This window comes from Oncorhynchus tshawytscha, linkage group LG09 (genome assembly GCF_018296145.1).
Source record: "Oncorhynchus tshawytscha isolate Ot180627B linkage group LG09, Otsh_v2.0, whole genome shotgun sequence".
In the NCBI taxonomy this organism is placed as follows: Eukaryota; Metazoa; Chordata; class Actinopteri; order Salmoniformes; family Salmonidae; genus Oncorhynchus; species Oncorhynchus tshawytscha.
Window position 1 is genome coordinate 83097658 of NC_056437.1, and position 15117 is coordinate 83112774.

The 15117-nt window shown below is 44.0% G+C and overlaps 1 protein-coding gene across 2 annotated transcripts in view; it reads right to left on the minus strand.

Annotated features, from left to right (window-relative positions):
• LOC112237880 (glutamate receptor ionotropic, NMDA 2C-like) overlaps nucleotides 1-15117 on the minus strand; it is a 91776-nt gene that overhangs the window by 29763 nt on the left and 46896 nt on the right. For both annotated transcript variants that reach the window (XM_042327692.1, XM_042327693.1), the window contains exons 3-4: nucleotides 8238-8836; nucleotides 190-304 (exon numbers count right to left, since the gene is read on the minus strand). In XM_042327692.1, the coding sequence (XP_042183626.1) occupies nucleotides 190-304; nucleotides 8238-8836 (714 nt within the window). The remainder of the gene's footprint in view (nucleotides 1-189; nucleotides 305-8237; nucleotides 8837-15117) is intronic.

Consider the following 15117-nt stretch of genomic DNA (forward strand, 5'->3'; position numbering starts at 1 on the left):
GTCAGTGATAGTTCATGAAAATACACAGTGAATGAGGCAGTAATTCACGTGTTGTTAATAAAACTTTTTGGAGTTTTTCCTTTTCGTAACGAGCAGGTTATATAGCCTTATTAACTTGTAATCAGATAACACAAAGACTAACCCTAGTTTTACTGATTGGGAGGAATATAATGACGTGTAATGTCTCACCTTATCCCACTGTCTCTCTCGATCTAAGGTGATGATGACCATTGCCGGGTTGATCAGATACCCTTCAGGGTTGAACGAGAAGTCGTTGTGTTCCCATGTTACGTTTAACATGTGCCTGAAAACAAGGGAAATCAATCAAAGAGTTAAATACTCATTACAACATTATACTACTACTCGTTAATGTCCATTAATCCAATCTTCCAATGGTTTCATCCTATTTCTAAAGCACTACCTGCTGATTGTTTTGCACATAGCTATCGACATGTTGTGAACTCCCTGTCATCACGCACTGCGAGGCTGCTCTCTCACCTCTCCTCCCTCTCTCTCTCAGTCCAGCAGAGGTGATGAAAGCATGCTGGGTAATGAACGGGCCCTCTGTCTAATCCATGTGAAAGGCTTGTTTAATCTGGTAATCTGTGATAATCTTATTAACAGGCGGAGTGATTTATAATCAAAAGCTCATTAAAAAGAGACCTAATTAAATGAGGTGTTGAGTCTATTGACCGCCGAGGAGAGAGCGAGGCACTGCTCCCTTTGAATAGGGAGGTCTGAGAGAAAGAACAATATTGTGCCAGGGAGGGAAATAAAAGAGTGGAGAGCAGACGGAGAGTGCTATACCAGGCCATGTTCTGGCTGCCGGACCCTCATATTACCAACTTTGGTCATTGCTATTCCACTCAGGATTGTTTTTGTCTTTAAAGTGGAAAATCGTAGGGGTTGGAAACAGCAGCATGACTCAAATCAAAGGCTGAAATACAGCTGCCCAGACAATTCTCCCTTTTCATGATTTTTTTCGATTTACAAAAAGAGAAGTTATCTTTCCCTCATGCTAGCCACTTTCAGAAAAGAGAAAATTACTTCTGAGGAGAAAGTGATGTTTTAATACCACTGAACTGTGTCAGATTTCATATTACGATCCTGGTCCACAAAAATGTATTAAGAATACCACCCTGTACCCTGCCTGGAAACTCTCCAATCCTCCCAGTCCAGTCTCAATGACCTTGGCTAGTGCCAAATGCTGACGCTAAATCTGTTGTCCCTAAAGAAGCCGAGCCTCCCTTTGGCTGATTAAAAATGTTTTGGAACCAAATAGGATTTGCTCCATGTTCCCTGGCACAGATGGCGCAAGATTGCTCTTTTGGGCTGGGCTGGGCAGGTATGACAGGCCACATCATCTCTCTGTGATGCCAGTGCTTCCAAAAGTGAGGTGATGGGACAGAGGTAGGATGGATGAGTTGGCAGGCAGGGGTTAAGAGAGTGACAGGGAGAGTACCATGTTGCCCCCCACCACAACATTAAGCTGATGGAAAGCCACAGCTAAATGACTGTTGAGCAACTGTTGACTGATGTTGCCAAGTCTCTCTCTCTGTTTCAAGTCAGTCCTTCTCAATCTGCTACAGTTACAGTTGATGTCGAAAGTTTATATACACTTGGGTTGGAGTCATTAAATATTTCAAACTCAGTGCCTCTTTGCAAGACATCATGGGAAAATCAAAAGAAATCAGCCAAGACCTAAGAAAAGAAATTGTAGACCTCCACAAGTCTGGTTCATCCTTGGGAGCAATTTCCAAATGCCTGAAGGTACCACGTTCATCTGTACAAATAATAGTACGCAAGTATAAACACCATGGGACTATGCAGCCCGTCACACCGCTCAGGAAGGAGACGTGTTCTGTCTCCTAGAGATGAACGTACTTTGGTGCAAAAAGTGCAAATGAATCCCAGAATAACAGCAAAGGACCTTGTGAAGATGCTGGAGGAAACAGGTACAAAACTATCTATATCCACAGCAAAACGAGTCCTATATCGACATAACCTGAAAGGCCACTCAGCAAGGAAGAAGCCACTGCTTCAAAACCACCAGAAAAAGTCAGACAACGGTTTGCAACTGCACATGGGGACAAAGATCGTACTTTTTGGAGAAATATCCTCTTGTCTGATGAAACAAAAATAGGACTGTTTGGCCATAATGACCATTGTTATGTTTGGAGGAAAAAGAGGAGGCTTGCAAGCCAAAGAACACCATCCCAACTGTGAAACACAGGGGTGGCAGCATAATGTTGTGGGGGTGCTTTGCTGCAGGAGGGACTGGTGCACTTCACAAAATAGATGGCATCATGAGAATGTAAAATTATGTGGATATATAGAAGCAACATTTGAAGACATCACGGGTCACTTTGATCCTTTCCATTGATTCACTCTTGCCATTCTGAGAACGTCATTTCCGGTCACAACTTGCAGACTTGTTTTCGAGTTGCTGTGCGTTTTGTTGCCAACCTATTTTGCTACCTGACAACTTTACGGTTTTTACTTTTTAATTACCGTTTATATTATTATTATTATTTATTTTTTTCCCTCAACTTTTTCACTCCGGATGCTTTATCTGGACACGATTCGTCAGGACCTCCAACAGCCGAAGCTAAGTAGTAACATTAACGTGATGCCTTCTAATTGCAGTCGCTGTACTCGCCTTACGGCGAGGATAGCTGTGCTGCAAGCCCAGCTTCAGACGCAATCGTTAGGCAAGGGTAATTTCAGTGTAGGAAAGGATGAAACAGCGTCTGTGCCACCAGTAAGTACAGATAGTAGTATAAATCCCCTGGCACAGTCCCCGCAGCCGGACAACTTTCTCACGGTTTCTGGAAGGAAATGCTGTAGGAACGCTCAACCGGTGTCACTCATTCAGCCGACAGAAACTTTCAACCGGTTTTCCCCATTAAGCAGCGAGTCGGAGTCAGAGGCCGAGTCTTCTCTGGTCTCTACTCCTCTCGTTACGGGGTCTGAGACGCCGAAGCTTCCCACCATTAGCTCTGACAAATTGAAAACTCTAGTCATTGGCGACTCCATTACCCGCAGTATTAGACTTAAAACGAATCATCCAGCGATCATACACTGTTTACCGGGGGGCAGGGCTACCGACGTTAAGGCTAATCTGAAGATGGTGCTGGCTAAAGCTAAAACTGGCGAGTATAGAGACTATAGAGATATTGTTATCCACGTCGGCACCAACGATGTTAGGATGAAACAGTCAGAGATCACCAAGCGCAACATAGCTTCTGCGTGTAAATCAGCTAGAAAGATGTGTCGGCATCGAGTAATTGTCTCTGGCCCCCTCCCAGTTAGGGGGAATGATGAGCTCTACAGCAGAGTCTCTCAACTCAATCGCTGGTTGAAAACTGTTTTCTGCCCCTCCCAAAAGATAGAATTTGTAGATAATTGGCCCTCTTTCTGGGACTCACCCACAAACAGGACCAAGCCTGACCTGCTGAGGAGTGACGGACTCCATCCTAGCTGGAGGGGTGCTCTCATCTTATCTACCAACATAGACAGGGCTCTAACTCCTCTAGCTCCACAATGAAATAGGGTGCAGGCCAGGCAGCAGGCTGTTAGCCAGCCTGCCAGCATAGCGGAGTCTGCCACTAGCATAGTCAGTGTAGTCAGCTCAGCTATCACCATTGAGACTGTGTCTGTGCCTCGACCTGGGTTGGGCAAAACTAAACATGGCGGTGTTCGCCTTAGCAATCTCACTAGGATAAAGATCACCTCCATTCCTGTCAGTATTGAAAGAGATCATGATACCTCACATCTCAAAATAGGGCTACTTAATGTTAGATCCCTTACTTCAAAGGCAATTATAGTCAATGAACTAATCACTGATCATAATCTTGATGTGATTGGCCTGACTGAAACATGGCTTAAGCCTGATGAATTTACTGTGTTAAATGAGGCCTCACCTCCTGGCTACACTAGTGACCATATCCCCCGTGCATCCCGCAAAGGCGGAGGTGTTGCTAACATTTACGATAGCAAATTTCAATTTACAAAAAAAAAAATGACGTTTTCGTCTTTTGAGCTTCTAGTCATGAAATCTATGCAGCCTACTCAATCACTTTTTATAGCTACTGTTTACAGGCCTCCTGGGCCATATACAGCGTTCCTCACTGAGTTCCCTGAATTCCTATCGGACCTTGTAGTCATAGCAGATAATATTCTAATCTTTGGTGACTTTAATATTCACATGGAAAAGTCCACAGACCCACTCCAAAAGGCTTTCGGAGCCATCATCGACTCAGTGGGTTTTGTCCAACATGTCTCTGGACCCACTCACTGTCACAGTCATACGCTGGACCTAGTTTTGTCCCATGGAATAAATGTTGTGGATCTTAATGTTTTTCCTCATAATCCTGGACTATCGGACCACCATTTTATTATGTTTGCAATTGCAACAAATAATCTGCTCAGACCCCAACCAAGGAACATCAAAAGTCGTGCTATAAATTCACAGACTACACAAAGATTCCTTGATGTCCTTCCAGATTCCCTCTGTCTACCCAAGGACGCCAGAGGACAAAAATCAGTTAACCACCTAACTGAGGAACTCAATTTAACCTTGCGCAATACCCTAGATGCAGTTGCACCCCTAAAAACTAAAAACATTTATCATAAGAAACTAGCTCCCTGGTACACAGAAAATACCCGAGCTCTGAAGCAAGCTTCCAGAAAATTGGAACGGAAATGGCGCCACACCAAACTGGAAGTCTTCCGACTAGCTTGGAAAGACAGTACCGTGCAGTACCGAAGAGCCCTTACTGCTGCTCGATCATCCTATTTTTCTAACTTAATTGAGGAAAATAAGAACAATCCGAAATTCCTTTTTGATACTGTCGCAAAGCTAACTAAAAAGCAGCATTCCCCAAGAGAGGATGACTTTCACTTTAGCAGTGATAAATTCATGAACTTCTTTGAGGAAAATATTATGATTATTAGAAAGCAAATTACGGACTCCTCTTTAAATCTGTGTATTCCTTCGAAGCTCAGTTGTCCTGAGTCTGCACAACTCTCCCAGGACCTAGGATCAAGAGAGACGCTCAAGTGTTTTAGTAATATATCTCTTGACACAATGATGAAAATAATCATGGCCTCTAAACCTTCAAGCTGCATACTGGACCCTATTCCAACTAAACTACTGAAAGAGCTGCTTCCTGTGCTTGGCCCTCCTATGATGAACATAATAAACCGCTATCGATCCACCGGATGTGTACCAAACTCACTAAAAGTGGCAGTAATAAAGCCTCTCTTGAAAAAGCCAAACCTTGATCCAGAAAATATAAAAAACTATCGGCCTATATCGAATCTTCCATTCCTCTCAAAAATTTTAGAAAAGGCTGTTGCTCAGCAACTTACTGCCTTCCTGAAGACAAACAATGTATATGAAATGCTTCAGTCAACCCATCATAGCACTGAGACGGCACTTGTGAAGGTGGTAAATGATATTTTAATGGCATCGGACCGAGGCTCTGCATCTGTCCTCGTGCTCCTAGACCTTAGTGCTGCTTTTGATACCATCGATCACCACATTCTTTTGGAGAGATTGGAAACCCAAATTGGTCTACACGGACAAGTTCTGGCCTGGTTTAGATCTTATCTGTCGGAAAGATATTAGTTTGTCTCTGTGAATGGTTTGTCCTCTGACAAATCAACTGTACATTTCGGTGTTCCTCAAGGTTCCGGTTTAGGACCACTATTGTTTTCACTATATATTTTACCTCTTGGGGATGTTATTCGAAAACATAATGTTAACTTTCACTGCTATGCGGATGACACACAGCTGTACATTTCAATGAAACATGGTGAAGCCCCAAAATTGCCCTTGCTAGAAGCATGTGTTTCAGACATAAGGAAGTGGATGGCTGCAAACTTTCTACTTTTAAACACGGACAAAACAGAGATGCTTGTTCTAGGTCCCAAGAAACAAAGAGATCTTCTGTTGAATCTGACAATTAATCTTAATGGTTGTACAGTCGTCTCAAATTAAACTGTGAAGGACCTCGGCATTACTCTGGACCCTGATCTCTCTTTTAAAGAACATATCAAGACTGTTTCAAGGACAGCTTTTTTCCATCTACGTAACATTGCAAAAATCAGAAACTTTCTGTCCAAAAATTATGCAGAAAAATTAATCCGTGCTTTTGTCACTTCTAGGTTAGACTACTGCAATGCTCTACTTTCCAGCTATAAACTTCAGTTAGTGCTAAATACGGCTGCTAAAATCCTGACTAGAACCAAAACATTTGATCATATTACTCCAGTGCTAGCCTCCCTACACTAGCTTCCTGTCAAGGCAAGGGCTGATTTCAAGGTTTTACTGCTAACCTACAAAGCATTGCATGGGCTTGCTCCTACCTATCTCTCTGATTTGGTCCTGCCGTACATACCTACACGTACGCTAGGGTCACAAGACGCAGGCCTCCTAATTGTCCCTAGAATTTCTAAGCAAACAGCTGGAGGCAGGGCTTTCTCCTATAGAGCTCCATTTTTATGGAACGGTCTGCCTACCCATGTCAGAGACGCAAACTCGGTCTCAACCTTTAAGTCTTTACTGAAGACTCATCTCTTCAGTGGGTCATATGATTGAGTGTAGTCTGGCCCAGGAGTGGGAAGGTGAACGGAAAGGCTCTGGAGCAACGAACCGCCCTTGCTGTCTCTGCCTGGCCGGTTCCCCTCTTTCCACTGGGATTCTCTGCCTCTAACCCTATTACAGGGGCTGAGTCACTGGCTTACTGGGGCTCTCTCATGCCGTCCCTGGAAGGGGTGCGTCACCTGAGTGGGTTGATTCACTGATGTGGTCATCCTGTCTGGGTTGGCGCCTCCCCATCTTTGTGGGCTATACTCGGCCCTGTCTCAGGATGGTAAGTTGGTGGTTGAAGATATCCCTCTAGTGGTGTGGGGGCTGTGCTTTGGCAAAGTGAGTGGGGTTATATCCTTCCTGTTTGGCCCTGTCCGGGGGTGTCCTCGGATGGGTCCACAGTGTCTCCTGACCCCTCCTGTCTCAGCCTCCAGTATTTATGCTGCAGTAGTTTATGTGTCGGGGGGCTAGGGTCAGTTTGTTATATCTGGAGTACTTCTCCTGTCCTATTCGGTGTCCTGTGTGAATCTAAGTGTGCGTTCTCTAATTCTCTCCTTCTCTCTCTCGGAGGACCTGAGCCCTAGGACCATGCCCCAGGATTACCTGACATGACGACTCCTTGCTGTCCCCAGTCCACCTGGCCGTGCTGCTGCTCCAGTTTCAACTGTTCTGCCTTCTTATTATTCGAACATGCTGATTATTTATGAACATTTGAACATCTTGGCCATGTTCTGTTATAATCTCCACCCGGCACAGCCAGAAGAGGACTGGCCACCCCACATATGCTGGTTCCTCTCTAGGTTTCTTCCTAGGTTTTGGCCTTTCTAGGGAGTTTTTCCTAGCCACCGTGCTTATACACCTGCATTGCTTGCTGTTTGGGGTTTTAGGCTGGGTTTCTGTACAGCACTTTGAGATATCAGCTGATGTACGAAGGGCTATATAAATAAATTTGATTTGATTTGAAGACATCAGCCAGGAAGTTAAAGCTTGGTCGCAAATGGGTCTTCCAAATGGACAATGACCCCATGCATACATCCAAAGTTGTGGCAAAATGGCTTAAGTACAACAAAGTCACGGTATTGGAGTGGCCATCACAAAGCCCTGACCTCAATCCTATAGAAAATTTGTGGGCAGATCTGAAAAAGTGTGTGTGAGCAAGGAGGCCTACAAACCTGACTCAGTTACAACAGCTCTGTCAGGAGGAATGGGCCAAAATTTACCCAACTTATTGTGGGAAGATTGTGGAAGGCTACCCGATACGTTTGAACCAAGTTAAACAATTTAAAGGCACCGCTACCAAATACTAATTGAGTGTATGTAAACGTCTGACCAACTGGGAATGTGATGAAAGAAATAAAAGCTGAAATAAATCATTCTCTCTGCTATTATTCTGACATTTCACATTCTTAAAATAAAGTGGTGATCCTAACTGACCTAAGACAGACACTTTTTTACTAGGATTAAATGTCAGGAATTGTGAAAAAATGAGTTTAAATGTATTTGGCTAAGTTGTCTGTAAACTTCTGACTTCAACTGTATCACTTAATCGCTCCAATTTGGTTGGCTTCTTTTATTGCAATGAACAATCTCCAACCTACAGTATGTCAGTATGCCCCCCTTCCATCCCCCCACCTCCACTCACCTGAACAGTGTATCATTAGAAGATGCCCTAACAGGGCTGTGGCAGTCGTTGTGGCCCTCGGGGATGAAGCCCCTCTGTTTGTGGAAGCTCTGCACCCCTTTGACCACGATGGCCACTCCATCCCGCACCCTCTTCCTCAGGCTCATCCGCCAGCGGTCGGTAATGATGCTGATGAGGCCCACAGGGAAGCTGTTTGGTGGTGGCATGTCTGGGTTCCCCACGGCAAGGCTAGGGAGGATCCAGATGTAGCCAGGCCCCAGCAGGCCGACCTCTCCGGCCATACTGAAAAGGTACTGGGCCTCCTCGTGGGAGCAGTATACCAGCAGTATCTGGGCGTCGATCTGCTGCAGCAGGCGCCGTGCCCGGATGTCGTTCATGCCGTCGGCGGACATGTCGAAGGTCAGCACGTCCTGCAGTTCCCACATGAAGTAGCTGGTGTCAGTGAAGGTCTTGACATAGTCCACGTAGACCTCGTAGCCCGGGTACAGGCTGGTGATGACCACGAAGCTGTCCCAGTTGTACTCCTCCATCACCTTGAACATGCCGTTTATCTGCTGCTCGATGGAGGAGCCCAGCTGGAGGAACGTGGAGCCGTCACCCTTCAGAGAGACGCAGACAGCAGAGTGAGAACAAATAACAGCCCTTTTTGGATAGTTAATTTAAGCTCAATCAATTTGCTCAATTTATCTAACAAGCACAATTAAAACGTAATGATCTAATGTAATGACTTTGTTAATAGCCTGCTTAGTGGCAATTATATGATTGTGTTTTATGTAATTCAGCCAGTCATATGTAAAAAGTAAAACAATAATCAAGAAATGACAGTAGAATCCTGAGGGTAGCTTGACAGTGTGTCTGTGTGCCCCCTGTCCACACCATCCAGCTCCTGACCACCAGCCAGCCCACCCAGAAGTGGTGTGTAGTCTCTGGGCTGAGAGGCAGTACTCTGCAGTAAGTGATTCTGTTTGGTGTTGCTCTCCCTGTAGCCCAGGCACCATTCATCACTTTAACCCATGTGTCTCCCACTTGCCACAGCAACATTGGCCCTCATATATACTTGGCACTATCACTGAGCCCACTGTCACTGAGCCCAGCCCCTGTTTTCTCTTTTTATCTCACTTTTCTCAAGATGTCTCTCCTCTTTGACCTTGGAGAAAGGAGTATGAAAATGCTGTGTTGTGTTAACTAAAGTGATCCAGGAATTTTCAGGAAGATCAGAGCTATTTCTTGTCTGTGTGTGTTTGTAAGAGCGTTTATCTTGTTTTAGTATGTTCAGGGAACAGAATAATATATGTTTTTTTCCATCAATCTTGTTGAAATATTTATTTCAGTAATGGTCTTGGCATAACATGTTTCTGCATCCTGGGAAGGCTATGGGCTGACACAGGGCAGGGTTTTATTCTTGTGTTTCATTCTAGAAAATAACAGAATCATTGTTTTTAAAACTGCTTATGACCCATACAGTACATTTTCGGGTTGGATGCCATTGATATGTCTTGACTCTAAGAGAAGGTAATGATTGTTTATTGGTTTTGAATGAAGCACGCTGCTCATAGAAATCATTGCACCATAATTGCTTTGTAAAACAAATAGCATTGTAAATCATGTGCAACCCCAGTGAATTGTAATGATAAACAAAGTGTAATAAAAAGTTACAATTCCAGAGATTTGACTGTTTCACTGGTTGCATATCTGGGTTGATCATTAAGACTTTCACTTTTTAAATGACGTTGTATAAATGGCAACTTTATAATAAATAAAAGTGTATAATTTTCTTTATCACCCCAAATAAATCTATAAAGTAGATGTGATGATAAAAAAATGTACTTTTGCCAATCTAAGTGAGAATGATTTTGGTGAGGCTCAGTTTCTTGATATTATGCCATTTACACATGCAGTTCCTTCAGAAAGTGTTCACACCGTTTGACTTGTTCCACATTTTATCATGTTAGAGCCTGAATTTAAAATGGATTCAATTGAGTTTTTTTGGTCACTGATGTACTGTATTCACAATACCCCATAATGTCAAAGTGGAATTATGTTTTTTGAAATGTTTACAAATGAATAAAAAATGAAAGTTGAAATGTCTAGAGACAATTATTCAACCCCTTTGTTATGGCTAGCTTAAATAAGTTCAGGAGTAAAAATGTGCTTAACAAGTCACATAATAAGCTTCATGGATTCACTCTGTGTGCAAAATAGTGTTTAACATGACTTTTGAATGACTACCTCATCTCTGTACCCCACACATACAATTATCTTTAAGGGTCCTCAGTCGAGCAGTGAATTTCATACACAGATTCAACCACAAAGACCAGGGAGGATTTCCAATGCCTCGCAATGAAGGGCACCTATTGGTAAATGGGTAAAGGAGGAGGAGGAGGAGGATTATTTAAGATCTGTTTGAAGAGGTAGGGTTTCAGATGTTTTTGGAAGATGGGCAGGGACTCAGGGGGAAGCTGGTTCCTCCATTGGGGTGCCGGGACAGAGAAGAGCATGGACTGGGCAGGGGTGGGAGGGCCAATAGACCTGGGGTGGCAGAACGGAGTGCTCGGGTTGGGGTGTAGGGTTTGAGCATAGCCTGACGGTAGGGAGTTGCAGTTCCCCTTGCTGTTCCGTTGGTAAGCACCATGGTCTTGTAGTGGATGAAAGTTTCAACTGGAAGCCAGTGGAGTGTGCGGAGGAGCGGGGTGACATGGGAGAACTTGGGAAGGTTGAAAACCAGGCGAGCTGCAGCGTTCTGGATAAGTTGCAGAGGTTTGATGGCACAAGCGGGGAACCCAGCCAATAGCGAGTTGCCATGTGCCTGGATTAGGACCCGCAGCGCTTTCTGCGTGAGGTAGGGTCGTACTCTACGGATGTTGTAGACCTGCAGCGCTTCCTGCGTGAGGTAGGGTCGTACTCTACGGATGTTGTAGACCTGCAGCGCATCCTGCGTGAGGTAGGGTCGTACTCTACGGATGTTGTAGACCTGCAGCGCTTCCTGCTTGAGGTAGGGTCGTACTCTATGGATGTTGTAGACCTGCAGCGCTTCCTGCGTGAGGTAGGGTCGGCCTCTACGGATGTTGTAGACCAGCAGCGCTTCCTTTCCTGCGTGAGTTAGGGTCGTACTCTACGGATGTTGTAGACCTGCAGCAGTTCCTGCGTGAGGTAGGGTCGTACTCTACGGATGTTGTAGACCTGCAGTGCCTCCTGCGTGAGGTAGGGTCGGACTCTACGGATGTTGTAGACCTGCAGCGCTTCCTGCGTGAGTTAGGGTCGTACTCTCCGGATGTTGTAGACCTGCAGCGCTTCCTGCATGAGGTAGGGTTGTACTCTACGGATGTTGTAGACATCAAGAGTGAGTCGCTGCTTTGATGTTTGCAGAGAACGACAGGGTGTTGTCCAGGGTCACACCAAGGTTTGTTGCGCTCTAGGAGGGCAACACTAGAGTTGTCAACTGTGATGGAGAGGTCTTTGAGCGGGCAGGCCATCCCCGGAAGGAAGAGCAGCTCCCTCTTGTCGAGGTTAAGCTTGAGGTGGTGGGCCGATGTTCAGATATCTGCCAGGCACACAGAGATGCGCGTCGCCACCTGGGTGTCAGAAGGGGGGAAGGAGAAAAGTAGTTGAATGTCATCCGCATAGCAATGATAGGAGATGATATGTGATGATATGATGGAGCCGAGTGACTTGGTGTATAGAGAGAAGAGGAGAGGGCCTAAAACCAAGCCCTAGGGGACACCAGTGGTGAGAGTAAGTTGTGCAGACAGATCCTCTCTATGTCACCTGGTAGGAGCAGCCTGCCAGGAAGGATGCAATCCAATAATATGCAGAGCTTGAGACGCCCAGCCCTGAGAGGGTGAAGAGGAGGATCTGATGGTTCACGGTGTCAAATACAGCGTATAGATCTAGGAGGATGAGAACAGAGGAGAGAGAGTCAGCTTTGGCAGTGCGGAGAGTCTCCGTGACGCAGAAAAGAGCAGTCTCGGTTGAGGGACCCATCTTGACGCCTGACTGATTAGGGTCTAGAAAATAATTTTGATAGAGATAACGAGAAAGTTATCAAGTGTTTTGGAAAGAAAAGAAGGAAGGAAAGAAAAACATTTACAGAGTTTAATGGCTGTGATAGGAGAAAACTTTCAGTATTAGTAATTTTAGTTACTCCATAATACTAACCTAATTGACAGGATGAAAAAAGTAAGCCTTTACCGAATAAAAATATTCCAAAACATGCATCTTGTTTGCAACAAGGCACTAAAATAATACTTCAAGAAGATGTGGCAAAGCAATTAACTTTTGTCCTGAATACAAAGTGTTAGGTTTGGGGCAAATCCAATATAACACATTACTTAGTACCACTCTCCATATTTTCAAACATAATGGTGGCTGCATCATGTTATGGGTATGCTTGAAATAGTTAAGGACTGGGGAGTTTTTCAGGATAAAAAATAAGCTGAATGGAGCTAAGCACAGGCAAAATCCTAGAGGAAGACATGGTGCAGTCTGCTTTCCACCAGACATTGGGAGATTAATTCACCATTCAGCAGGACAATAACCTTACACATAAGGCCAAAAATACACTGGAGTTGCTAACCAAGAAGGCAGTGAATGTTCCTGAGTGGCTGAGTTACAGTTTTGACTTAAATCTACTTGAACATTTATGACAACACCTGAAAATGGTTGTCTAGCAATGATCAACCACCAACTTGACAGAGCTTGAATAATTTTGAAAACAATAATGGAAAATGTTGCACAATCCAGGAGTGGAACACTTTGAGAAAATATGGAAGAAAGTCAAGAGGTTTGAATACTTTCTAAAGGCACAGTGTGCCATTTTTCCTTGATGCTATCAGAGAAGTACCCAGAAGTCACTGCTTCACTCAAACTGGACCTTACCTGTCCCTTTCCTTCTCTAGGGGACTGTGCCCTGTCTCTGTCATGGTCATGAAGATTGTTGAGGTTTGGGGTTACAGAAAGCCAGGTATCCAGAGACCAGGACTACTCTGTTCTCTTGTTCTGCTGTTTCATTTAGTCTCCTCGTTGTCCTTCAGAAAAGTCTAAAGTAGGTTAGAACCATCTGTGTGTCTCCTGATGTCAGACATCATACTGGTCTATTCCAGTGTCTCCACTGACCGTTCTCATTGCTCTGAATATCACATCCTCTCTGTTTCTATTTAGCAATCTGTTTACATTTAGCCATTTGTGTTCTACCCTTTTCCATATACAAAATACCTCCTCCTATATTACCTTGGTGGTACTGTAGATGTGATACAGTAGAAGGGACAATAAAACATCTTGCAACATTAGCTTAGCAAGAGCAAGGGTGTTATGCAGATTAGTAGAGGAGCAGGTTGCGAATATGACATACATCTACAAATGTTCTAACTCCTCTCAGTGTCCCGCAGCAAATCTGTTAAAGTCACTGCCTTCTTTCTGTGCGTGCAGCCTTTTTTCACCACTTGTATGCCACGAGTATTCATCTGGCACAGCGTAAAATCAATTTGCTCCAGGCCATGTGTGTGTGTATATGTGCCTGTGAGTAGTATGTGTACACGATCACACTCTGACCCTCAGCCAAAAACACCCTAAGGTTCTATCTAGAGAAGTGTGGTAGCAACCACTCAATTAGAACTGTACTGTAGTCCAAATGAGCCCTGAGCATGGACAGCGGACAGCCATAGGCTCAGCTACAGTCGTACCCAGCATGCCTAAGCTCGTTTTATTTATATAACTAGGCAAGTCAGTTAAGAACAAATTCTTATTTACAATGACAGCCTACCCCGGGACAACACTGGGCCAATTGTGCACCTCCCTATGGGACTCCCAATCACAGTCAGTTGTGATACAGCCTGGAATCAAACCAGGGTCTGTAGTGACACCTCGAGCACTGATATACAGTGCCTTAGACTGCTGTGCCACTTGGGATTACTTAACCATGATGCATCAGGACACAACCCATATCTGATGATACATTCTGTTAGATAATACTGTCCGAATCACATGGCTTGGGGGGATTTAAGAGAATCTGGTTGGAAACAGGTGTCCATTACCAATACTACGTTCTCCTATAGGTGTAGGGCCAGATGTTTGCCAGATGTATGTTTCTTTATGTTGATGGTGATTAGTATATGGTGTTGTTGTTTCCATGAAAGGGTTGTGACTATAGACTGATGTCCCATTGTGCCTCTGTTCTGTAAGTGTGTACATTTCATAAAGAAGATTAAAAGGCATCTAGTTAACAGCTTAGCTTCCACTGGCACTGTGAGAATTTAGGACTACAAGGTTCTATCTGCAAAAAATATGATTCTGAGATAACTGGCTTTAAAGTTCCATCCCCTTATTGGTTTGAATGGTGTCAGCAATTTATTTATAGTATTCTTTTGAACTGAACACCATGATTTGGGGTATTTAGAGTACTATCTGCAGAAATGCAGATAGAACCTTAGTCCCAAACTGTGGAGTCTGGTCAGTGGTCAGTTGTCTTCTGTAATCTGCTTACAAACAACAAGATAGAGTGATGTGTCTTTGTATACTGTAACAAAAACACATATCTCATGTCTTCTCCCTAATTGTATGTTTTATATTAGCCAACTGGCTCTTTGCTTGAGTGCTTTGTGAGTAACAGACTAGCAGCTGAATGGTTTACAAAGGGGTTGAATCGGGGTCAGATCAAATCAAAACAAATCTAATTTTATTTGTCACATACACATGGTTAGCAGATGTTAATGTGAGTGTAGCGAAATGCTTGTGCTTCTAGTTCCGACCATGCAGTAATATCTAACAAGTAACAATCTAACCTACCAATTTCACAACAACTACCTTATACACACAAGTGTAAAGGAATGAATAAGAATATGTACATAAATATATATGAATGAGTGATGGCCGAACGGCATAGGCA